General features: G+C 39.2%; 2 protein-coding genes and 1 long non-coding RNA gene across 7 annotated transcripts in view; 2 read left to right on the top strand and 1 right to left on the bottom strand.

Moving 5' to 3' along the window:
* Nucleotides 1-346: 346 nt before the first annotated feature.
* pip4p2 (phosphatidylinositol-4,5-bisphosphate 4-phosphatase 2) lies at nt 347-17,818 on the top strand. Of its 5 annotated transcripts, none has more exons than XM_037795305.1 (8): nt 347-714; nt 9,075-9,199; nt 10,244-10,350; nt 10,569-10,692; nt 11,645-11,719; nt 12,283-12,335; nt 15,266-15,356; nt 16,323-17,818. In XM_037795305.1, exons 1-8 carry the CDS (start codon nt 609-611, stop codon nt 16,464-16,466), a joined length of 825 nt encoding a protein of 274 aa, XP_037651233.1. In that variant the 5' UTR covers nt 347-608; the 3' UTR covers nt 16,467-17,818. The 5 variants fall into 5 exon arrangements, with proteins under 5 accessions (XP_037651233.1, XP_037651235.1, XP_037651236.1 ...); XM_037795303.1 differs by having other exon boundaries at nt 357-714; nt 9,051-9,199; XM_037795307.1 differs by lacking the exon at nt 15,266-15,356 and having other exon boundaries at nt 348-714; nt 9,051-9,199.
* A 1,559-nt stretch (nt 17,819-19,377) lies between these two features.
* LOC119503941 lies at nt 19,378-21,832 on the top strand. The gene is made up of 3 exons (XR_005210419.1): nt 19,378-19,647; nt 19,897-19,898; nt 20,924-21,832. It is a non-coding gene; the product is annotated as an uncharacterized LOC119503941 (long non-coding RNA).
* necab1 (N-terminal EF-hand calcium binding protein 1) overlaps nt 20,427-27,267 on the bottom strand; it is a 36,747-nt gene continuing 29,906 nt past the window's right edge. The window contains exons 10-13 of the mRNA XM_037795986.1: nt 25,469-25,581; nt 23,991-24,068; nt 22,487-22,578; nt 20,427-21,005 (exon numbers count right to left, since the gene is read on the bottom strand). Of these exons, the coding sequence (XP_037651914.1) occupies nt 20,977-21,005; nt 22,487-22,578; nt 23,991-24,068; nt 25,469-25,581 (312 nt within the window). The 3' untranslated portion in view covers nt 20,427-20,976. The remainder of the gene's footprint in view (nt 21,006-22,486; nt 22,579-23,990; nt 24,069-25,468; nt 25,582-27,267) is intronic.

Genomic DNA, 27,267 nt, shown 5'->3' on the forward strand with positions numbered 1-27,267 from the left:
CTTTATTTTGACTAAAATGGCTCTTTTGATAGTAAAGGTTGCTGACCCCTGGTTTAAGGGACCACACAGTAATCCTACAGTGACATCTAGTGGAGATCACTGGGATTTGCTGCTTTATTGACTTCTCACTGTGTCCCTCCCTCCATCATTAAAAACACTGCTGTTGGAGTCCAGGCAGGATATTTATATATATATATATATATATATATATATATATATATATATATATATATATATATATATATTATTTATGAAAATATGGACTAGAATCCAAATAAACCGGTGCACGTGATTACAGACTATAGTGCATTTAGAATTTAGAATTTAGAATTTCTGGACATCCTTTTCGCATAAAAACATTCCATCACAGTAATGTTGTGTGTGCAGTATTAAGAACCCATCATGGTCTGGGTCATGGTGGTGAGGGGCGGGGATTATTGGGGATCACCACGGAGCTCCTCCTCCTCCAGGCTGCCGTCACCGGGGCTGCTGGACCGGAGCGACTCGGCAGCACCGACACCGACAACCGGCTCCTCCGCGCTGCTTCACTGGGTGAAGACTCGGTGCAGCGCCGCCGTCTCTGCGCGTCAATCCTCTCCGGCAACGACATGGCCTCCGACGGCATGGACGAGAGATCTCCTCTGCTGTCGGGTCCCAACTCGGAGAACGTGACCCCCACTGCTCCTCCGTACCTGCAGGACTCAAGTCCCCGAGGTAAACACACGACATGTAGGCTACAGAGAGAGAGAGGGACCCGCTGCTCTGCTCTGGCTGCACCGCCTGGCTGTTTGCTGAATCATTTTTGGGCGTATCGAGTTTGTGCGTAAATAAAAACTGCAGCGATGAAAAGAGGCAATCAATCTGCAGCTGAGGAGAAAAAGGTGGAGCTTGCACTGTGAGAAGTGGAGCAGTGGGTTAGAGAAGAGGGGCCTACAATAATAACAGCAATGTTTTTACTGCAGAAATATATAATAAACATCACGACTCACTTTGGGCCTGCAATGTTTTGGGTTGTTGATTTGTTGGAGTCGTGATGGCACAGTGAGGCCTCATTGGATGGATAGTGGGCTCTAATGTTGCTCTAATGTTGTTGAGAAATGACCCACTGCAAGATGAAGGCAGCCTTTTGTCCTACAGCTGCAAAAATCGACAAATAGGCCCAGATGTGTCCTTGTTTATTTTGTTTATTTGTTTTGCACAATTTAAGACTATACAACATAACAAAACATAACATAAAAAAATAAATGAATAATATACAGTGCAGGAAGAGGCAAAAAAACCCCATTGGGCTTATCTGAAGCCTCCACCTAGAGACAAGATTAATATAAAGGAATAATAAGTGGTCCTTCGTGGATGGGATCAAACCTACAGCATGGCATGATTTAAATGTCATAAATTAATGTGACATCTATAGCTGCCAGTTTTGCTCATTTGCATGGACTGTAAACACCAAATATTTATCCTTGATCTTGCAAAGACAATCTATTCTAGCATCTTCAATATACAGTACAAAACATGTAGCCAGGAGACTGACACAGTGTTCACGTTTTGCTTAGTATAGACAGATGAATGTAGGTTACACAGCACTGTAATGCATGCAGTTGCTGAATGACCTAGGCAATTACGACTCACTGGGGCCTGCAATGTTTTGGGTGTTGGTTTGTTGGAGTCGTGATGGCACATTGAGGCCTCATTGGATGGATAGTGGGCTCTAATGTTGTTGATTGACGGGGGATGAAATGATCCACTGCAAGATGAAGGCAGCCTTTTGTCCCACAACTGCAAAAATCTAGAAAAAGGCCCAGATGTGTGTCCTTCGTGGATGGGATCAAACCCACAGCATGGCATGATTTAAATGTCATAAATGTGACATATAGCTGGCAGTTTGCTCATTTGCATGGAAATTAGACTGTAATCACTGTAAAGTATGGTTCTAATGCATGAATATAAATATGCAACAACAGAAAGCCAAACCATTGATATTTGTAAGCCTATCTGCTGCTATACCATTAAATAAGAAATCAGGGGGTACATATTCATATTATTCACACTTCTCCAGTCAGTACTACTTATTTAAACCTGCAGTAGGCAGAATATTTTTGGCATCATTGGGCAAAAATTCCATAATAACCTTTCAGCATATTGTAATTAAAGTGTTCTGAGAGAAAACTAGGCTTCTGCACCTCCTCATGGCTCTGTTTTCAGGCTTTACAAAATCTAGCCCATGACGGGAGACTTTTTGCCAATCACAGGTCATTTCAGAGAGAGAGCTTTCCTATTGGCTGTGCTCTGGCTGGTGGGTGGTGCTTGGCATTTCCTCAACTGATCTCAATATGGCTGCCGTGTCAAACTTTATCATTTAACAGCTAAACAGAACACTACAAGATGTTTATGAAAACATTTGAGATGAGAAATAGGCATTACAGTAACAGAATATTGATTCATATTTGACATGTTTGATCTGCTGCTTTAATCTATCAAACTGACAATCGGTAAACACCAAATATTTTGAATCTTTGTTGCAGTTTGAATCTATTCTAGCATCTTCAATACAGTACAAAACATGTGCATGAACAAGCCAGGAGACTGACACAGTGTCCACATTTTGCTTAGTAAGACAGATGAATGTAGGTTACACAGCACTTTAATGCATGCTAGGGCTGAATGACCCAGGCAATTACAGCTCGTAAATCCTCAGTCCACTCAGCCTCTAGGAGCCTGACCTTTGCACTGAATTTAATCTGATTCTGAATTTATATGGTTGAAGATCAAATGCCATTTTGAAGCTGATGATGAGACACATGTTTTCTTTTTATTTTTTTGCTGGAGGATTTACTTGATAAAATGTTCCTTCTTAGTGTTTCTACAAAAACATCCAGATCAGACTCCCATATCAAAGGATTATGTTTTGTTTTAAGTAAATTTAGCTTCAGACACTGAGCACAAAGTTCCCTCTGGTTGTACCTTTTTGTTATGGGCTCATAAAACAACATTTTTTTGCCTCGGCACTAGGGCTGTGTATTGGCAAGAATCTGGCGATACGATATGTATCATGATTCAGGGGTAACGATTCGATATATTGCGATACTGTAGGCAAGGCGATATATTGCGATTTTTTTCAAATCAAATTTTAGGAAAACTGTCATAGTATAAAGAACACACCAGAAATACACCATTTTAGAATAGGCAAAAATAACACATTTGTACTGCATGCAAAAAACTACATGTGATTATCATAAAGTGGGCATATCTTGAGGTCAGAGGTCAAGGGACCCCTGTGAAAATGGCCATGCCAGTTTTTCTCACCAAAATAAAGCACAAATTTGGAGTGTTTTTTAACCTCCTTCGCGACAAGCTAGTATGACAAGGTTGGTAACAACGGATTCCTTCGGTTTTTCTAGTTTCATATAATGCCAGTAGCTTCACTCTAGCTTTAAAACTGAGCCTCTGAAAGACAGAATAGGTTTTGGGTCAGATGGCAGAATGTGGGATTTTTAAGAGGTTAATTAAAAATAGTGTTTTTGAGAATCGATACAGTATCACAACACATAATATCACAATACTTATGTGATATTTTCTTACACCCCTACTCGGCACACACTGGTTGATCTCCTTCAAATGAATGGATTCATTGACCGTGTAATACTCTTTACAGAGAATTTCAGGGCAAACGGCTAATATTGAGCAAACACAACGTCGAAAAATGAATATTTTGTTGTTGTGAAGCAGTCTTAATCTCACAGAGTTCATATTTCACCACCGGATTATTCATAAAGACTTTAACGCTGGACTGTAATAACCTGTGAAGTGACAGCCTGTTTGGATGTTACGGCACTGACTTAGGGAAAAGCCTAAATGAATGTCAGTATATTTCGTGGCCTAGTTTCACCTCCCTCCCTCTCAGCAGTCTGGATTACGGCTAATTCTGGTTTCTCTGGGTTTGTTGAGTACTCCATCAGCCAGTTTGTAAAATGGATTAATTAGTCAAAGAAGCCAAAACTGAGCTGTTTGTTTCCCTGAATGACTGGGACGTTGCTTTCAATAATAATAATCAGCTGCATTTAGGAAACTGTCACTGAAGAATTATGAGTCTTTTACCTGATGAATGTCCACCATCCGTTTTTATTCAGCTGTATCAGGTAGAGCTTCACTGTATTCACAGTGTGGTGGTGGTGATGGCGTTGGTGAGGGGCGGAGACCAATGACCTTGGCTGCAGCTGAATGATTAGACCTGCACTGTGCTTGATGTTTTTGCGCTTGAATGGCAGAATAAATTGACTGCAACAAAAGGCGTTGCAAGCCTGGATGGTATTTTAATCTTGACAGTGATGAATTAATTCTTTACCTTACATTCACTCAGAGGCAGTGCTTTGCTGACATAGAAAAATATGTTAAAATACACATTTTTTCCACATTTTAAACCCGAGATTGTGACAAGGTATTCAAGCAACGTCATGCAAGGGTGGGGACACTAATCTGCAACATTAAGCCTCATATTGTACAGTGGTGCTTGTCAGGGAAGAGCCAGTTCTCCAGGGTAACTGGGAAGGATGAGTCTAGTGATATTCTGAATATTTTTTTATTGTCAACAAATCCCATGAAAATACCAGAACCAACAATGAGTTGATTCTACTTACAAGTGTTGTCTGTTTAGCTAAAGCCGGATTTATATTTTTTCTTTTGTGCCATAGACCTTCAAAAAGTATTAGAAACACATCAGTGAGCCACACTGTTGCACTGAGTGACATGTTCCTTCATTACAGTCAACATGGCCACTGTAGTTTATTTTGAGTCATGAAAATACCGGCATTCATGTTAACATGATACAAATGTGTTTTATTATCAACGATATTAATTAACGCCATGATTACATATATAGCAGCAACACACATAGGTGAAAACTGCGTTGCTGCTATACCCCCAACCAGATTGGTCGATCATCACTGCATCGTACGTTTGCTGCACGGTAATTAATCAGAGCTACATCTGTCAAAATAAGGAGAAACTTCTGAGCAATTTCAAAAATATTTTGCTATATCATGATATTATTTTACTTACATATCGCAGGGCTACACAATATGATGATATATATTTATATATATTTATTTTTTTCTCTATAATTTCACTTAAAACTGTAAAGTTGATTTTGCACTCGAGTTCTTAAAATGAGAAAAATACTCAGTACTTTTCATTCGTCAAGTATTTAATCCACACAGGAGTAAACATAAATAGGCTGCTTATGTCATATAGACAGTTATTTATTAAATCACCAGACAATATGCTATATCGTGACATATATTGTAATTGAGATATGAAATTACCTACATCGTGATACTCCAAATGTGTATTAATCCGCAACTAAAAACACTATTCACTCCTGTGTGCTAGAAACTCTAGCTTTTTGAGGAAATATAATGATTAGTGGGAACTAATGAGCTGAGTGAAAAAGAAACTACTGAGATGGATTAATTCATTGTTGGTTTTAATCTTTCCATGGGGTTTGTTGACAATAAGAAAAATTATAGGGCCTTATCCTTTAACCCTTAAAGAGATTTTTTTTATTTCATGCCACATTTATTATGCAACAGGAAACAGAATAAAAAATACAAAACTTCCCTGAGGAGCTTGTGTCTCCATATTAGCTTCTCAGTCAGCCATTCTTCACCACAAACCACACAATCACACAGTCAGTGATGGCACCAGCCTGGCAGGACGTGATGGTGGCTGTAATGTATGTGGTGCCGCTGGGGGTTGTAGTAGAGTGTCTTCTCGTCTTACCGCTGGCTCCGAGGACAGCCAGTGAAAACCTATAGCTGCTATATTCAGTTTCAAACATGCATTAGGAGAACATGACAGCAGAGAGAGGAGCGAGTAGGAACAGGCCTCTCCTGAGATTGTGATTGAGACAACGCGGTTGGATAACAGAGAGAAGTGATGACTGTATTTCAATTCAAGGTGTAGAAGTAGAAAATGCATCACACAGTAGGAGTGTTCAGTCTTTGGCATGCTTTGATTGAATTTCTAGCCACGTTTGCCCGGTTGTAGACGGGATGCCCCATCTGTCCCTGTGGTGTCAACTGTCGAGTGTCTCTAAATCTTAGAGCCAGGCTCGTTTACCCGTCAACTCGTCCCATTATCTCATTTAGAGGGAAGGAAATTGGTGATTTGTCAGATTAGATGCCTCCTCTGTGTTTGGTAAGTAGACTTGGGTCAGGCTTAATAAATGTATCACAAGAGATACACTGTAGATATTCAAATTAAAAAGAAAATACCACTAATTTGTGAGGGGAAATGTCTTTTATTCTTTGATTTTTGGGTTGCTGGATTTTGTTTTTATAAATAATGCCTGACAATGACTGATATATTTGACTTCAGGACATCTCTGACGACATAAATGCTTTAAATCAAACATTTTAAATCGCAATACATATCAAATTGGCACCTCGTGATAGTATCGAATCGGGAGATAGGTGTATCATCCTAGTAACACAGTAGATGTACTGTGTTGCAGTTGTTGGTCATTTGGCTACATCAAATTAGTATTTACATTATCAATTAACCTGTTGATCATTTTCTCAATTAATTGAATAATTGTGTGGTCTATAAGAAAATATAAAAATACTGAAAAATTACCGTCATATTTTCTCTAAACCCGGATTGACACATTTGAATTGCTTGTTTTGTCCAAAAAACAGCCCAATACTTGTGAGAGATATTCCGTTTTTTTGGGAGCATTTTTGTATGAAAGAGACTTAACAATTGAATGACTATCAGAATTGTTGAAGGTTAATTTTCTGTCGATTGACAAATGCTTCCAGCTCTACATTTTTCCCATCGCTGCCTGAGCTGTGCAGTAAATATGTACTTGGGGTATTTGAAGAATGTAGGTAGTATAACTTCAAACACACACATTTCACATGACGTTGCCTCTAATTTAAATGAATAGAAGTAGGGCTGTCCTCGACCAAAGCAATTCTTAGTCGACCAACACTCGTACGATTTTGTTGATTAATTGATAATTTGATTTAATTGACAGATCTGTAAAACTGAGTTTCTCCACAAAGAATCACACAAAAGCACCACTTTAGATCTTGTGTTCACCAGAAATGTGCTCATAGATATCTTGGAAATAAGTCATTCAGCATGAAAAAAAGCATAAAAAACGACTAAAGAAATCTTATTTGACTAAGACCAGAACGACCGATTAGTCAACTAATCGACGAAGAGGGGGCAGCCCTACATAGAAGTAATAATTTGATGTCATTTTCTGTATTTTATATGCAAACGTTTTTTATTTAAAAAATGTGCAGAGTCATTGCTGTAAGATGATCAGATATTTTTTGGTCGTGTCTAGAAGGTAACAAAAACAAATTACAAAAACTGCTCGACGACCTATCCTAACCATTCAAGGTCAAAGTCTAACGTTATCCATCTCATGAGAGTTTCGCAACTTAAATGGTTTAGTGGAGATTTAAGTATCACACAGATTGTAAAGTATGCTCCACTTCTACAATAGTAGTAGTAGTAGTAGTAGTAGTAGTAGTAGTAGTAGTAGTAGTAGTAGTAGTAGTAGTGTCTGGTGCAAATCTATGGATTTATCAAAACCCTGAATAACGCATTGAATGTAGACCAGGTACACAAGGTTAATGTGGGATTAAACAGTACAGAGTTCAGTTGAGTGGCTACTGTAGTTAGTTCACAATAATTCTATCACACATTAAGAGAAAACGCTAATCACACACACACATAAAACATTAATCAGTGGCCTGGCTTTTCTTTGTTTCTCAGCCAAAAATAATTAGAAGCTTTTTAGCCAACTGAACAAGTCTAAAACCCCATATGTCCATAAAATGTGGGTAGGTGGGATCTTTACATGTTCCTTTAAGGTCACAAGAAGTTAGATACTGTAATACATGACGTATTTACTTCTATCCATGCATTTATGAATGCATTGTATTACATATTACTTACAAATGTAGCTCAAACATTACATTATATCATATTAATATGTCCTCAAATGCCACAGCCTCACAATAAGAAGACCAGCTCATATATTACATGTTAACTATGTCTCTACGTCACCAGTTTTGTACCTAAAAGGGCCCATTGTTTCTTTCTTAAACATACAGAGTGGTGCTCGGCCCCCTGACAAAGAGAGAAGAGTCACATGTTGAGCAGTCAGTGTTGAGTCGTACACAGCGGGCTGTCATGGGTTTGCGTACAGTATGTCCAGCAGTGTTTCCTGGCTGCCTACCATACACTAGGTTTAATAGTTAATGAGAGAGGTATTGAATAACGTTTGTATGTTACATGCATTTTTGAGAATCCTGAAAATGATTCCTATTGGTGAGAATTGTAAAACACGTTAGACAACAGCTCCGTTCTATAACTGTAGGTTGTTTTGGGATGCATCACATGTTTGTTTTTGTGTTGTATATAGTAGTGGGTAGCTTATTATAATATCATGGCTGCAACTAAAGATTATTTTCATTATCCGTTAATATGCTGATTATTAAAAGCAGCAAATTCTCACATTTTAGAAGCTGGAGCGTTCAAATGTTTGTCATTTTTGCTCATTCAAACTAAGCTCATTTTCTGTTGATTGACTATTTGATTCATGTTTCAGCTCTTTATGAAATGTTTTAACACACATTCAAAGAGTTTGGACTTTTGGACAGCAATCTTCTTTGTTGTTTTGTTTGAGATCAGAGTCCTACACTTACATTATATGACTTTGTTTTGGTTAGATCCTCATCAGAAATAAGATTTTGTTGTGTGTAATCTACAGAATGCACGGTCAGTTTATTTCCAAAACATATTACACTGTTTAATGTCTAATGTAATGTCTTATTCTTGACCTTGGAAATATCAGTTTGACACTCACTAGATGTCTTCCACATCTTTCAGCTGCATCTTGTTGCTTTTATCAAACAACGACACATTCTGACATTGAATTTAGTTCCTGTCTGAAGCTGTCTGAAGTGTTATCGATGCATGCGATTAACAGCTGGCCGTGTGTTGTGTGCTTTGCCCTGCTCCTCTTTTCAAAGCCGAACTACCTCCTCCCTACACAGCCATCGCCAGCCCTGACGCCGGCGGTGTGCCTGTCATCAACTGCCGCGTATGCCAGTCGCTCATAAACCTGGATGGAAAGCTGCATCAGCACGTGGTCAAGTGCACAGTCTGCAACGAAGCTACAGTAAGTGGATTCCGGCCGGTGCCGGCTTTTATAAATGATTGCTGGTGTTGAGTCGTAATAGTTCGACTGTCGAGTTGTGTGAAGACATTAAGTCTTCAGTTTTATTTGAGCTGCTCTCCTCTCCGGTATTCTCAGAATCAATCTACCATTCATCTCTTTGGCAATCTAATCACACATGCACACGCCTTTTCTGTATTATTGCATCTCTTTGCCTCATAAAATATGGATTTTTTTTCTGGGCAATCATGAGAGAAACCATTTGATCTGGACATTTGACTAATTTCATCTTGGCAATGTCCACCTTTTAGAGCCTCACCACATGTTGATGTAGACATCTGTCACATCGATCAGTCAGTCCAGTGATAAGATGCTCCGTATGACTTGAATGTGTCGCTTTGATCGAGCTGTCAGCGGAGGCAGCGAGGAGGATGAATGGCTGTCATCACAGGCGCTCGGGTGGGAAATGCCATTTCCACTGGCTGATGTTTGTGGTGCTTGTAATACATCAACACATCCAAATGATTTTCTGTTACACCGGACCTAAACAGTGTTTGGCCTTCAGTTGTTGCATCTTATTTCAGCTCAGGTTCCCCAAACACTGAAGACATAAATCTAAAGCTGGAGCTGGATCAACTTCTCTAAATAAACTAAACATTTCTCAATACAATTGCTTCTGAAAATGTATATTTATTGTAAGCCTTAGTCAAATTTGTCTGCACGTGTGTATTTATTTATGTATGCAGTTTGGTTCATATATATATCTAGACACAAACAGCACAGAGTGTTGCATACACAGGCGTTATAAATGACAAATACAGCATGTCAGATGACATACTATGGACATTTGAAGCTGTTGGGTGAACCAATATATATTTCATAGATTAAAGGCAAAGCTATTGATTTTGCGCGGTACTTTTTACACCCTGTTATGTCTGAAAGGCTCTGCTGTGTCACCTCTACACTGTTTTAAACCAGCTGCTCTCCTCTTTTATGGCTTCGTCTTTACGTTCTGTATTAAACTGATTTTGACATGTTGCCTTCCAGCCCATCAAGAACCCCCCGACAGGGAAGAAATATGTGAGGTGTCCCTGTAACTGCCTGCTCATCTGTAAAGACACGTCCAGGAGGATAGGATGTCCTCGACCGAACTGGTAGGCAGCAGGGAGTCAAGTTCACTACATTTCTTGTACGTTTACTTCTTTTCTGAAGCCAAATTTGAGGCTCGGATAAAATGTTGGCACAGGAAAAGTCAACTTCTAGAGGGCGAATCAAGCTCTTTCTATTGTTCTATTTCATCAAAAACGTTTGTAAATCCCATCTTGGATAGGTTGTAATCATAAACTCGTCCATCTCTCTGTTCCCTTGACAGCAGACGCATAATCAACCTGAGCCCGGTGATGGTGATCCCAGAGGAGCAACCCGCCCAGCCGGCGCTGCCCATCCAACCTGAGGGGATGAGGGTGGTTTGCGGTCACTGTGGCAACACCTTTCTTGTACGTAAACCCACCAAGACAGCCAATCTAACCAATCACAGAGTTGTTCATGCAGAATAGTGTTGCTGTGCTGTTCTTGATACGTGCATATTAATAATCTTGAGCGTATTCTTCAGCGTTTGGAGAGGGCATTTTCTACAGCAGTATAGTTGCACTGTTGTTCCGGGTGGTGTAGCTTATTCAAGTTTGTCCAAAGCACGCATAAGAGCTAATAAGATGTTCGTCTCCTGTTGATCTTTAATCCGTGTTGAAATGAAAACACAGTATGATGTTTGCATGCTGCATGTTTCCTTTCGTTGCCTGGCTCATTAACAATCCCACTTGATAGCAGTGTGGTTGCAGCCTTTTGCAGAGTATTCCCATCTTAAATAAAATTGTCTTCCTGCACCTAGTGTTTAAAATCAGTATTTTTGACACACATTCACTTTCATGGAGGTTTAAATACCTTATACCTCTACAGTATTTGTCATACTACATATTGCTATATTACATATTAAACTGGCAATCTTGAAGATTTTCTTTAAAAAATATGTTTTTAAGTCACTATCTATCGCTGAAAGAGAGGTAACCGATAGTGATTGAGCCTTTGGCCCACTGATGAAAGTATTACAATATATTTGCAGTATTATGAACTAGGTGTCTGTGGAGACATTCTCGGAAAAAAATGCTGTATTACAGTTTTCCTCCTTATTCAGGTTAGTCCATAGCACACATAAGAGCTAACAAGAGGTTCTTCTCCTGTGGATCTTTAATCTTTGTTGAAATGAAAACACAATATGACGATCAACCAGGACTGAAATCTTAAGGATTGCCACTTCAATAAAAGGAACTGCAAAGTGTCTCATTGAAGGAAGAAGGTGCAGTACCTGAGGTTTTGAGTCAGTATGACAAAATCAAAATCAGTGGTATTGTCCTCTTAACGTGTGCACGTTGTGGCTTGCGGCGTCTGTAGGGCAGCGAGGACGCCAGGTCATCCCAGCCAATGTCTGCCCTCCCCAGCGATGGCTCTCCTCCAGCACAACAAGAGGTTGAGAACGCTGGTCATACTGGTGGACATATTAACAACAGCCTAACCTGCTTCAGTTCAATCTGCGGCCTTATTTACACTGGTGATAATGTGACTTTGTACACATCTGGCTTTGAAGAGAGCTTCAGAATAAAATTGGCTTTAAGACGGTTTGGCCTGAATTTCTATTGAATTTTTCAAACCTCCTCTGAAGCCAGATGTCAAAGGTCACATATTAAACTTGTGTAAATAGGACCTTTAAATTATGCTGCTTGGTGATGGGATAAACATTTTTGGTGTAACCCTTAATGAAACTATAGTATATTTACAATCCTAACTAATATAGGAGTCATTTTAGATGCTAATTTAGCCTACCTTTTGATATTCTCTCCAATACAGACATAATAAATACATTTACAAGTAGCAAACCATCATAACTGATCATCTAAAATCACTCCCAGTAGGTCTTAGGTGTTGATTGTTTTATAGTCCAGTCGGATTATAGTGTGTCGTTAACATTTCTGTGTTCACATGTGCATGTGTAGATGCTAACAGTGCTTTTTTCTTCTTGTGTTTCCTCGCAGTGGATGGAGCTTCGCTTTAACACGCTAGCCAAGTGTCCCCACTGCAAAAAAATGTGAGTCCATCAAACTTCCATTTAACTCCGTACACAAAGGTGGAAACTTAAATTACCGTAGCAGTTTTCAAGTTCTAGCTCCAACTCAACTCCAGTAATTTACATTATAGCTGTAAGTAAATTGATTTTTGTCAAAGTTACATTAGTGTTGTCTGGTTTTACAGTTAAAGAGTGATTCAAAATGTTTGTGTCATAGTTATAATGTAACTTGAATGGGCTTAAAATGGTCTTTAAAAAAAAAGACATACTGTACATTAGAGGAGCTTTAAAACACTGAAATCATTGACTTTCCCCTTCTGCACTGGCTTCAACTCTGTCTCATGTAGGTTTGTGGTTTGGTATGATGCAGCTTGACATAGATGTAAATACTTAAGACTTTCAGCTCTCGTTGCTGGAGAAGTTTAGTTTAGCTTAGTTTATGGATGCTGAGCTTTAGAGGTCTGGACTTTGTAGTTCTTGGACGGAGAGGGGAGGTGATGGAGGCTAATCTCGACGTGTGACAGGAATTAGAGCCTGGCCTCAATACATGTAATGGTAACGATGTAGGAGGGTCACAAGATCGAGAGGTGACCCCATGATATGAGCTGTATCTACAGCGAGACGACAGACAGTCTGCATCAGAATAACATGCTCTTGTTTTTGCCTCAATCTCTGTTTCTTATCTCTGCGTCTGTCTTGTTCTATACCTCTATCTCTGTCTCTGTCTCTGTCTCTGTCTCTGTCTCTGTCTCTGTCTCTGTCTCTGTACCTCTTCTGCCATCTTTCCTTGCATTTTATTTCATATAACAATATCTCTATTTACATCTCTCTCTGTCTTTTTCTTTGTTCACATCTACCTATCTTTAGCTCCAGTCGTAGTAGTTGTTACTTGTGTCATGCACATATACAGGCTCCCAAGTCATTAAATATATTGCTGCAGTGTTGAAGCAATGTTCGTCCGAAAAAGAACATGACTCCAAAAAAATATTACATTTCAAACTAAGAAGTTTTTGTCTCCTCTCACAAAGTTTTACAAATAAAACGTGTGACAAAAATGTCTCTCTTCTGGAAACTCAACTGAACAACAAGTCTTTTATGATAATCCGTTTGTAAGAAGTCAGGAGTGATGAAGGGCCAGGGAGGGATTTGACGGGGATTTCCCCCTAATGGTCTATGTATCCTTGCCTCTTCTGAATTATTTTTATCCCCAGTGGGGACAAAATGTATCCGCCCTCATAGTGATTAATGCTACTTCACTAAAATAAAAATATGTCAAAAATGTAGTTAACTAAAGTACTGTAACATGAGAACAGGCTCTAGTGCAAACAACAAGAAAATCAGAAATGGACTTTCACTGTCAGTGTTCACGCTTGTGTGACAATAGAGATGACACCACGTCTAACGCGATGAACGTCTCCACCCTGAACAGTCTGCTGTTCATCTTAGTAAATAGACCGGGCGTTTCCTCCTTCTCTGCCTGCAGATTTTCAGAAATGTGGGTGAAAGAGGGGCGACACGCTGCAGATGTAGAAAAAGAAGACCGTCACCAAAGCAGACTGTTTTCTTAGTCTGACAACAAGGCATATACTGTAGCCTATTTATTTTTATGTTGACAGCACGTTGTGTTATTGCATTTTGAGATTATTGTCTAAGTATTGAAGTTTATATATGTGTCTTTGGCACGCCTGGCTGAGTGGCTCTATCCATGTTAAATCAGCATTCAACCTTTTGTTTGTTGAGTATGATCACATCCCTTAGCTACATGTGGAAAGGACAATGCAAGTTATGCAAATATCACACTACTTGATAAATTTAATTTTAAAAAATGGATTAAAATATTCCTGCAAATGCAGAGGTTCAGTTCAAATTCTGAAATTGTATTATTTAAGTTCCCAATTACTCTATAAATGTTACTTTAACAGCCTAACAGGCTTCATAATCTTTATAGGCCTACTAAAAATGTTTCAAAAACATCCCCCTTTGTGAATCTTTCACCTCAGTGTCTGTTTCTGTCTTTTTTGTTCTCTTTCTTTTTCTTTCAATCCTTATTTTCTGGAGTCATGTGAGGATTTTACCTTCATGCTTATGAGGAACTAATACGTTTTTAGTATAGTAGTACTACGCAGAGGAAAGTCTCCCAATCACACATGTGAAGTGTTGAAGTAGGGCTGTTTTCTGTTAGTCAGACTGATGTACGGTAGATCCAATCTCTTTGCCTGATTCCTTCTTGTTTTGCAAGCTGATGTTCAGAGCATAACTCTTTAAAAACCTCCTTTGAAAAGAGGTCTGCTCCATATATGGTCACAGGTCAAATGAATGAGATGGTCAGGCGGCACAAAAGTAAAAGGCGAGTCGAACAAAGACAAAACGTGAAAGAGATTTTTTAAGAAGTAGGAGAAGGTAAGAAATCAGGTGACCGGGCTCCCATTAAGCCATCTGAATACCAACGAATCCTGAAGAATGCTTGAGTCCCGTCACATGAGAGGCATGTGAGAGCAGAGAGGGGGAAGAAAGTAAAGAAATGGTGAAGCAAAAAAAAAAAGAAAAGAATATATAACTGATGCCAGCTTGGTGCTTAAGGGCAGTGTGTGTGTTGGTATGCAGTCTGGATGTTGGGAGCTGCACATGTGACCGGCCTCCGGCGCTTTCGTGCTTTCTTAAAAAGAGGAAGAGAGAGATTTTTTTGCAGCTGTAGAGTGAGATCACTGGGAAAATGGGATGAAGTCATATCAGTCAAAATGTTAACTATTTTAACTGTACCACAAGATGTTTTCACTGTTTTCTTTCAATCATGACTCAACCATTAAAAAAAATATAAGAAAAGATAGAATAATGAAATGTTGTTTCTCTCAGGACAAACAAACCTTTAAATAATCTTAAATGTATTCAGTATGTTTATGTCTTTCTGCCCTCTTAACAGCTCACTTTCTCTTCTCAATCTCTCTCTGCAGATCCTCTGTTGGTAGTGCGCTCCCTAGGAGGCGCTGTTGTGCTTATATAACTGTAGGAATGATCTGCATTTTCATCGGAGTGGGTTTAACAGTAAGTACTGTCTTTGTCTTGGTAAGAAACATTTATCCATTTGTTTCCCTTTGTGTTTATTTGGTGTAAAGCATTTTTTGTACACTGGGTGGCAGTCACCTCTAATGGGACTGTATTTATACCCATTTATACAGGGAGGGTATGATGCAGCCAGGCGTGTTGCATGCTGGGTGAAGCATACAGTTTTTGACCATGACCATGGCGTCGGCAGGTTGCGTAGCAGTGACTTTAATTGGGTTAAGCTTGTTACCTGGAATCAAGAAACTTTTTTTTATGTGTAAGCAATAAATGAAGCGCAAAACAGCAAAGGTATAAACGTCTGGGCATGTTGGCTTGTGCGCTAAATTTCGCCAACATAGCAGCACCACAGTGACTTATTGGAAGCCACTATATACGGCATATAGTGCTTTCAAAATAAAAGCTGCAAAGCGCTTCACAATGAAGTCATTTAGCTGGAAATGTCAAACAATAGAAATGACAAAAGAGAAATAACATTTTTAAAAAAAGCAAATTATCAGAAAAAAACAAGAGAATATCGGTTTGGTCATGTTTTAAACACAACATGAGCCTAATGATAAATTAAAAACAGAAGGAATAAATAGAGAGATATAAAGTGACAAATCTTGCGTAGCGGTTTTAGTGCAAAATACACTTTGTCCTGTTCAAACAAAAACTGTATTTTTTTTAACAAACAACCAGATATTTTTCAGTTTTTATATCAGTCACATCAGACTTTCACAACTTGGTATAATCATATTAGATTAATACTCACTTAATATTATTTTCATGGGATTACAGTACCTTATATCTTAATTTAAGGTTTCTGAGTGCATCCCTGATTGTTAGGATAAACTAAGGTCTTAATTTTATCAATCTCTCTCCTGCAAGATATTATGAATGCATAAATTAAATATTCTTGGTGTTAATATTCCACCCGCCTTCTCCACCTCTCCTCTGTGTTAACAGGTTGGTACTCGGGACTTTGCCAATCGTTACAACGCCACCTACGTGTCCTGGGCGTTCGCCTACCTTCTGGGTCTCATCTGTCTGATACGAGCCTGCTACTGGGGTGCTATCAAAGTCAGCTACCCGGAGAACAGCTTCGCCTAGAGCGGGCTCGGCACGGCTCGGTTCAGCTCGGTTCGGCGTGGCCCTGCACGGCTGGAAGAACAAACCCAACATTTAGTTTTTTTTTTCCATCTTGTTCACATTTCAAACCGGTCATGTTCAGCTGAGGGGAGCGTCTGCAGAGCGTCTCGACAGGAGTGTGTTGAAGACGCGTTGTGTGTGTTTGAAGAGGTGTATGTTGGAGGTGTGTCTAGTTATCTTTGTGTATGTCGATCAGTCCTCCTGCTAGTCCACAAGGACTCAAATCCTGCCCAGGTTTTGGCAAAATCCTCCAAAATCCAGAATGAAGAAATTAAAAAAAATGATTTTTCTCGATGAATGTCTAAATTTAGATTTAAAAATGCTAGTTCAGCAAACTGGTTGGATTTGGTTTTTCTGGACCAGTTTTGTTTTTTGATTTCTTTTGTTACAGACAAGACCAAAATGAGACGACCTCCTGAGAACAGTTTGCCCATTGCACTACGATTATATGCAATTGTATGTGTTGTTTTTGCTGCTAGTTTAACTCTGGCTACAGAAAGCTGCGTACCCATACTGTATTGTAACCATTCACCATGCCTGTGTACACTGACATAGTATTGCTGTATGATTTTAACTCTCGAAATGATCAACTTTTAAAAGAAATCCTTAAATACCCATGTGTGCCAACTTTGCTGCCCAGTATTAGTCAAGAAGAGCAAAAGATCAACAGGAGCTTGTTTTTTTGTTTTTTTTTATCAGTGTTAATTTTTGGTGCCATACAGCTTTTAACTCACTACAGCAATAACCTGTTTATTTGAGTTACTTTGAAGCGAACCTCCCTGTGTGTTTCACTGCGGTTTCGTTGCCTTCTCAATGGTGGAAAATGATCCCAAAACATGGTGACTCATGTTTGCATGTTGACTTGTTTATGCTCCGTCACTTTTTTCAGTTTCCAGCTGAAGCTTATGATGCTCCTGTCTTCGCTCCTTCTACCTGTGAGTTAGAATGTAAACCCTCCTCTTCCTCTTCTTCTTCCTCTTCCTCTTCCTCTTCTTCTTCCTCCCTCCGCTTGTAATCGCCGCTCTCTGACTTCCGGTGAACTCTGTGCTAGCTAGCATCGCTATAGGCCAACTCAGCATCCTGTCTCTTGACCTTGACCTGTGGGCACAGCTCAAACTTCTAACCTTGTTTTGAATGTGATGATGATGATGATGATGATGATGATGATGATGAAGCAGAAAATAATGTTAAAAAATACTCTTTGTACATAGTTCAAATTCAGTACTTGGAAACTGTAGTGAGAGGAGAAAGGAGACGATGGCTCGTGGGTCTTTTTAAAAATGATAATTTATCAATAAAATGCAAAAACTGCCTGTATTGTTCTGCTTGCTCATTGGCTGTGATGTTTCCGACTTATACCACATTTAAAGACATTCATATAAGGTTCAAGCTAACGGGATGTACTTAAGTCATTTTGAGATACTTCTACTTTATTACATTTCAGGGTGAAATTTTGTGCTTTTTTACAGCCAGTTATTTTTTATTTTAATTTCTTTATGAAAAACAAGACATTCTCATAAAACGCAATACATTACTATAGAATAAACTATCCAACAATATATAGAAAAGTATTAGCTACAACATTAAAATGTTGCAATGTGTCATTAATAATAATCCAATAAAATAGTATAACACTTTGAAAGGGGACAATTTTCCTGATAGTATATCTACTTTTGACACTTTAAGCTTCACTACATTTTGCTGACAGTGCTTAAGTTTATGGACGCTTAAATTTGCTTAAACAGTATTTTTTGTATTGTTGTATTAGTACTTTTACTTAAGCAAGGGATTCAAATACGTCTTCCACTCCTGTTAGGTCCCCAAAGGTCCAAATACATAAGAAGCTTTACAAATACAACATATTCCAAAAAACGTTTTAGTTCACTTTCGCACGTGTACTTGCATGACAAAACACTAGTGTGCTCTAAAACATATCATTATAAGCTAAATATTAGTCCTAATGGAAGTCTAGTGACCACAAGCATGGCTTTATTATTAGATTAATTATCCTGAACAGTGAACAGTGCTGTTGCTTTCCATGAGTCCCGAGATAATTTTCTCTTAATAATAAAATATCTGCTTCGAGAGGAAAATTTTGGCCTGGGTTTAAAAGACTTAAAAACTAGTTTAGTTTCTTAAGATTTTCATCATTATTACCCTAAAATGATCTCAAGGTTACAATCCAAATGTAACATGTTATAGAAAGCATACATGCTTTTAGGGTACATCATCTCTAAATCTAAAGAAATGCAGTAAAACCACAGTTTTTAATCATTTACACTTCATAAATAAGGCATTGTTTCCTATCATAGCTTAAGTATCAATAAACACAGTTCTACATGTAGTATGCTCCTGAATGTATGTTTCCCCTCTGAGATTTTAAAGGATCTGCAATCTGACTCCTGCTTCTTTGTGTTCATTAGTTATTTTGCAAGAAACAAAGTGGATCACATTTCATAACCAGCCTGAAGATTAATTTGAGATGTTTAGGGACCCCAGTATGCTACCATACCATTTTCAGAATAGGAAAAAAATTACACATTTATACCGCATGCAAAAAGCTGAATGCTTTTTTGCCCCAAACTGCATGTGATTATCATAAAGTGGGCATGTCTGTAAAGGGGAGACTCGTGGGTACGCATAGAACCCATTTTCATTCACATATCTTGAGGTCAGAGGTCAAGAGACCCCTTTGAAAATGGCCATGTCCGTTTTATAATTGATTTAATTTATAATTAATGTATGTTCAGATATTGTGTGCACACAGAATCTTAATCCACTGCTGCTCATTATAGTGTTGAAGTCCTTTCATCTATCTTCTTCCTGTTTGTCAGCACAGACAGAATAATAACCATCAGGATGTGGCTGAGACCGTACAGTCAATAAAAACAGATGCTTCATTTCCTTTCTTTCTTTAATGAGACCAGTAATCAATGAACTGAGTGGGTGCTCTGAACCACACAGGTGTTTTCACTCATGTTGCCTAATTAGACCTCTTCTTTGGACTGTTGATTAACTACTTATCATCATTCTGATTGGTTGACAGTGTTTTGTAGGTAATCAGGTAATTCCCAGCAGCTCTGGTGTACTCCAACCTGATGAGATATCCAATCAACCAGAAGAATCGATAACGCCTGTGTGGGTGAGACATTTTCCATCTAGTTGTTGTCTTACAGACTTACTGTTTTAATGTGATTACTTTGTTTATAATAACATGAAAGATGAATGATAAACCTGTTATACAACATATTTTGTTTATTAGTGGTCATATTTCCTGTCCAATTGAACAGCCAGAGTGATTCTCAGCAGCTTGTTCTTTTATAGCTGCAGTACTGCTATGTGTCCACATGGTGCTGCCATTAGCAAACATTTGATACAGCACTTTAGTCAGCTGTGTTTAAGGCTTTAAGTGTGTGTGCTACAGTCTTAAACCATAGATAGCAGGAGGTGAATACACACAGAGAGGAGCAGACCAACAACGACATGTTATTCTTGCCTCTATAATTACAAGTTAAATCACCTTCGTGACTCTGCAAACACACTAGTCGAATTAGAAATTAAAGCAGCAGTGGGTAGAAATGGAGCAAATATGATTAAAAAAAGTTATTTTTTATAAAACGGTCAGTATATCCTGACAGTAGTGTCAGTGTGCCTCTGTGTACTCCGGGGTTCTCCGGTGCTCCTAATGGCATCTGCAGGATTTCACAGACCGGAGGAAAACAACCTCCGGTCTGTGTTTTGCCCAATGATGCCAAAAATATTCTGCGTACTGCAGGTTTAAGTATTCATCCCTGATACTTTGTAAGGGCATAAATTTCACATTTGAATCACCCTAAAGCTCTAAACACTTGTTCCTTGATCCTTTGAGATATCGTGTAAGCACACAAATAGACAAACAAATCAATAACCAGGGGTAAAAACATGATACACAACAATAAATCGTCTTTATTTAGGATCATCTTATTTGACACATTAAATACAGAAACGACAGAATAATGGTTTAATGAGCTCCCCAGAGCTGCTACAATTGATACAATTATCTGTCCTTCCCTCTCGCTCTCTCTCTCTCTCTCTCTCACACACACACACACACACACACACAAACAAACACACAGCTCGCTTCAGCTCTCATGATCTACCCTGGGCTGCAGATGATGTCACGTCAAACACAGTGATGATGTCAGATCATCAGATGGGGTCTCCGTCTGATGAGGTCATTGCTTTTAGGACGCCAGAGCGTCGTCTATAGGGGTGTAAACAAACACGTACGCGTGGACTATTTCAGACTACAACCTAAAACTATGAAGGAACATGGAGGTCTTAAATACTAATCACCATGACTTCACGAGTTGTGTTGTGTTAATGTGTGTGTGTGTGTGTGTGTGCTGCTGTGGACTTCCTGCTGTGCTGACAGGCAGCTCTCTCTCTGCACCCACCATGGCCGATCTGTGAAGGGTGCTCGTCCAGTCGTTCAGTTGTTGTTGAGGACCCACCATGATGCTGAGGAGGAGACGCAGAAGAAGAAAAAAACTGACCCTCAAAAATGACCCCAATCAACGAGACACACTCTCCTCTGTGGCTGTGTGTGTGTATTTTGTGCGTCCATGTATAAGCTATGACAAATTGATTCAGCAGTGCCCTCTGCGCTGCTTGTGGCTGGTTATGAGAAGCGGGTAATGATGCTTGTGAGACAGAATTAAGATCAATTCGATGTAATAATGCAGGGAAAATAACACAAAGGCTATTGCGTGCTGGATAAAAGCAGACTTATTACTAATGAAAAGGAGGGAAAGTCTGACATGGTGGTGATTATCTGACTGTTTAATGGTCTTTTACATAATTAGCTTCGAAGCTAGATGCAATATTTATCTCGACCTAAAGAGCAAAACAAACAAAACAAAACAAACACAAATCCAGACAATAAAAAAAAACTCAATGCAGGATCCAACTTGCTTGTTTCCATAGCTTTCAACCACATCTCATGGCCTTCCTCTAGAGTTGCTCAGCTGTCATGGTGAATGACAAAAGTTAAACTCTAATTTTAAAGTTATATTATTTAATTTGATAGCATAAATTTCAAGTTGGGGCGGCGGCGGTGCAGTGGTTAGTACTTCCGCCTCACAGCAAGAGGGTTGCATGTTCAAATCTGGCTTGAAGCCCTTCATGTTCTCCCCGAGTTAGCGTGGGTTTTCTCCGGGTACTCAGGTTTCCTCCCACAGTCTTAAGACATGCATGTTAATTGTTGACTCTAAATTGCTCGTAGGTATGAATGTGAGCCTGAATGGTTGTCTGTCTCTATGTGTCAGCCCTGTGATAGTCTGGCGACCTGTCCACCATGAGCGCAGTGCAGAGTGGTGGCTGTGAGCTAGCCAGTGGGGCATGCTCACATGCACGAACATGCACGGAGAAGCTCTGATTACAACACACACACAGAGAGTGACTTCAATCTCTGCTCAGGTAGACATTACCCCTCTATATCTATAGACAATAGTTTTTTGCTTTTACAGTATATTAATGCTCTGAATAATGAATTTAGCACCTTTAAGTAAGTTGGACCTTGTGTTGAGATTTTCTGTTCTTTAATTCATTTTTCTGGTCAAACTGTTTCCAAGGTCGAGAATGAACCATCAAGCTCAAAATTTATCTAAATCATACATTCTTTACCTGCTTATTCCAGCATTTCCTTGAAGCTTCATCACATTTAGAAGGTGAAATACTCAAATCAAAGATCTCTCAGCAAAACTGTGGCATCGTGACTAGAGTTTAAAACCAAGTTATTTTGAGGGTTTGAGGGTCGTTTGTCTGCACAGCGTGTCTTTGTGATCGATGATGGACGAAAGGGCACCTAAAGGCTGAAGAGTTTACCCTTTAGAAGTGTAAGATCAGTCAGGTGAACGTTTTCTTGATCTAATTAGATGTGATAGGTGTGAGTGTGATGTGAGTGGAGAGTCAGACAGGAGCTCTCTAATGAAGGTTATTACCAGGAACCAGCATGGTGGTGATGCTCTCAGGAGTTTCCAGGAAGTCCACGTTGCCCCTCTGGAAGGTCTTACTGTAGTTGGTCTGCAGGTGGCTGTGCAGAGGAAACAGGAGGATTCAGAACGTGGATACGGTGCATGAAGATTTCTATTTATTCATGACACCATTCTGCTCGGCTATTTGCTATTAACATGCAACTAATTAAAACACCTGAAACAGAAAAAATGACCCTAATTCAATCAAGTTTATTTTTACTTCATACTTAACTTTCGTATCTTTAAGAGGCAATTTGACGCAAGCTGGTTTACAAACATAGAAACACACAAAAACCCTGAAACAACTCATTAGTACACACATAGAAGCAATCTAAAAATATAAAATTGTCGCACCAGTAATTCAATCTAATTTGACCAACCTTTCAAGCAGAGTTTGTATTTCTTATTGAAACACTTTAAGCACTTTCTCCATCAGTGTAAAGTCAGAAAATGCTGCCCGCCAGCTGGTTGAAAGACGTCGTGTTCTTTTTAAAACTGGAGAAAGTCTAAAAAGAGGAAAATATCTATAGATCCTATTTTTGACTAATAGTGGCCCTTCTGTGCAGAAATTTACGAATTTACGAATTTACTTCACCTCTCAGTGGTCTTAATGTTACAGCTGATCGGTGTATATCTCAGCATTTTATTCATTTCTGTGAAGAGAACTAAATTAAATTGTTATTTTTAAAGTTTGGATTATTATTTAAAATAAAAACCGGATAAGGGCGCGGTGAAGACCTGAACACAAGAGCCTTCCCTCTCTGCTAAACAGCCTTGTCCGCAGTAAAAACAACCAAAGAGCTAAAAGAAAAATGATGAAGTGTCAGGGAGAAGAAAATGAATTGTCAAAAAAATACCTATTAAGTATGTATGATTGTGAAAAAAATAAATAATACAGACAAAGAATTGTATTAAAAGTTCCTAAAATAACAGGAACTCATCTTTGATGAAATTTTCACAGGAAATAATCTGCTTAAAGCTCATCCAAATCACTCGTTTTACACAAACGTCCTGTAGTTATTGTGGTCACTATTTGGGTTAATAGTACAGTTTACCAGTTGTTCTGTACTGTTATTGTTATACATTGAATATAATGAAATATACATAAAATATGTCACTTATTCAGGGGTCGTCAGTTTACTAAATGATAGAAAAAGGAGTCCTCTGGTAAAGGTGTGGACTAGACTAATTAACAATGCTCAGACATGAATGTAAGTCATTAAGACTTAAACCAGATGAATTCTTACCACAGTATTAAGTCTCATTACCATTAATTCCTCTCTGTATCTCACCTCCCACTGTTGTAGTGACACTCTTGTTTTCCTCATCAGTTTCATTAAAGCCTTAGCGAGTACATCACTAAACACTGTGAACGCTCAGTGAGTTCAAGCTGAGAGAGGAACATAATTTGGGGTTTATTTAAGCCCACGGTGCATTAGTCACGATGCATATGGTGCAGGCGAATACTTACTTCTTCCACACGTTGTTGTGCTCCCAGAATTCATAGAGAATGAAGCGTGATTCATTCGCCAGCCGCTGAACTGCAATGCTGCCAAATGCAAAAACAGGAGAGAGCATGTCATGCAATCACTAATTAGTGTGCTACATCGTGTCCCTCAGCACATACAAGCCTCTCTGATTGTTTCCTGCACTCCAACTGTGAATCCACCAAATATTATATTTATGTGGCTTCATCCTCAAATTATGATCATATGGTGTTTTAATGTCAGTGGTTTTAGTCTCATTTTAACTTGAAAATAAGCAAACATGACTGAGTATTTAGGGAAATGGTTTGCGACAAAGCATGTAAATGTCAAATGCCAAAAATTCTTACAGCCATTTCACTGACGTTTCTATTTTAAAGTTTCATGATTTATTCAAAGTTGCTCTTAATCTCATGAAGAATTCTCAGTGAGATTATGATAGAAATGAACCATTCAGAGACTCGGCACTCCAGATTTGTGATGTAATTCATATTAAAAAGCCGCTCAAAGCTCTGAGCTACAGAAGGGATTATGTAATTCCACGCAGATTTGAGGCACAGAAAAAAAAGAAAATGGCACAGAAAATGACATTTTCCTGAACAAGATGCTGCAGATACAGTAAGTTGAATGTGTTGTTTCTGTAAATGAAACAATTCCTTAAGGATTACAGACATCTTGGTAGTTAAAAGGTCATTCCTTCTATCTTTGTTCTCAGAAATAAAATAAAGGACAATAATGCTTTAGACTATGATGATTCTCACATACATTTGACAACTGATCATCAATATTTGAATCTCACTCACGCTATTGAATAAGACTGAATAAGTTAATTCCTGACTTTAGGATCAGTACATTTGACAAAATCGTTGTAACGCATAGGTCCATTTAAAGGTACATTGTGTAACATCTGGCAGCATCTAGCAGTGAGGTTGCAGATTGCAACTCAATCCCATGTGCCAAGCATGCAGGGGAACTACGGTTGCTGACATGAAAACGCAAATGGCCCTCTCTAGAGCTGTTGTAAGAGTAGTGTAGGTCATTTGGAGCACAGCCAGTGTGTACAGTGTGTGTGTACGTGGGAAGTGAGTGGTGAAACAAGAGAGAGAGAGCGGCGGCGAATATGTGTGAGCGAACAAATGAGCGAGTGGAGCTTTGAGAATATCAGTGAATGTTCAGTGGAAGTTTGTGCAGAAATAAATGCTGCAGCTCCTCCAGACCAACAGAGGTTTCCCGTGTCTTGTTTCCCGGCAGCTGAGTGGACTGACGGGGGGGTTAACGGTTAACACCGTGGTTTGGGTGCCTTCAAATGGGGTCGTGTTTAGCGTGTTCACGAGAAAAGTCCATATGAACGCCCCCCTCTTGTGGTACCACAAGAGCAAAAATGTTAAAAGCTAGAAATGACACAAATATCATGCAGTAGCCTAAATCCCTGACACAAAGTGAACAAAGAGAAAAATAAACTGACTGTAGACATCCAGTCTGGGCGCAGGCACTGTCCATGTACTGCCTGAGAGCCAAGCGAAACTCCTCCAGCTCCTCCTCCAGCACCGAGAGCTGCCGCTGGACGATCAGGATGTGCTGTGAAGACAAAGTCAGAAGGTCAGGATTTGCCTCTGGTGGAGAGACGAAGAGAGAGAGAGTCTGACGGAGCTGGAGGACGTTCAGAAATCTTCTGGCAGGGTTTCACGTCGGCTCAGTGAGTTAACAGAGAACTGATGCAGAACTGTGAGGTGAACACTGGAACATTTAGCTGTTAAAAAATAAAAAATAAAAAATAAAGCATCTGAATGTTGTTGCACAAAGGTGTGAACGGCAGGAACAAGAAACAGGACGACCTGCCATAATCATGACAATCGAAAGCCTGCTAATCATTTCCTGTGGCTGACAGAGGTTGAGAGGCTGACGGGAACAGGAAGTGAATGTTCTGCCCGTTGGCCTATAGTGTGTGTGTGTGTGTGTGTGTGTGTGTGTGTGTGTGTGTGTGTGTGTGTGCGTGTGTACGTGTGTATGTGTGTGTGTGTGTGTGTGTGTGTGTGTCACATAAAACGCCTCAGGACTTTTTTCTCAGTGGCTAATTTGGAGAAACACACTCACACACACAATAGGGGACACACACATTCTTAGATGCGTGCAAACACACACACCAACACACACACAGTCCTTCTCTCAGCAGTACATTTATTCCCAGTGACAAACACCAATTACATATTGATTAATTCACCCACATGTCTGCACGCTGAGACATGACAGCTACATGTAATATTCATATGCGTGGTTTCTTTGTGCTGCTGTGATATGATATGTCTGGTATACATGTTGTAATACTACAGTAACTATTGATTTCATGTGAGATTAATGATTCAATATGAACTTTTCTCTCCTTTTCTTCTCTTTTTTTAATGGATATTTTCTCTTTTTCACACATCAAACTGAATCTGTTTGGTTTTTGGACTGGTGGCTGGAAAAAAATTAGAGATTTGAAGATCTAAATCTCGTCATTACTTACATTTTATAGACAAAACTATTAGAAATGAATCAAGAAATCAGATTAATCAGTGAATGAAAAATAATTGTTGGTTGCAGTTCTAGAAATTCACATTTCACATTTGAAATGAACAGTTTTCCTGCTTTTGTGTAAGAAGATGCAGTGGCTGAAAAATGATGTTTGTAGGAGCCATGTATTTTATTTGTGGTATTTTATTTTGTAAGGTTTAAGGTGCCTCCATCACCAGGGGGTGTAAGGTGTAGGCAGAGGCTGGCTTCAGGTAGCTCATATAAGCCACATGCCAGTTACCTCAGGTTCGGCTGATTAGGAAAAGCAAACAGTTTTGTGCTTAGGACATTGTGTGCGCTATTGTTCTTTATTGACTAGCGCCCCCCAGAAGTTGGCGCCTATAGGCAACAGCCTATATGGCCTTAAGGCAGCCCTGCTCCCTTCTACTATAAATGTCCTTCTTCCTCTTCATGTGTCCATGATGCAGACACTCATACTGAAGAGAAATCCTCCTGCGAGTGTTTGTGTTGGTCTGCTGTGTCGTCAGCTATAGAGAGTCTTTCAGCCGTGAAATGAGTGACATGAAGCTCGGGCAGAAATAATAGTCTCTCTTTGCTTTGGCATGTGGACGCTGAGGTTAAACCGGGGATGATGACATGCACATAAACACTTGCACACTGTGGATGCAAAAACACATACACACTGTACACAAGCACAATGAGTCATTTCAGTAGGTTTACACACATTATCATTTGTTTATACTGTAAATA

This window comes from Sebastes umbrosus, chromosome 15 (genome assembly GCF_015220745.1).
Source record: "Sebastes umbrosus isolate fSebUmb1 chromosome 15, fSebUmb1.pri, whole genome shotgun sequence".
Lineage (NCBI taxonomy): Eukaryota > Metazoa > Chordata > Actinopteri > Perciformes > Sebastidae > Sebastes > Sebastes umbrosus.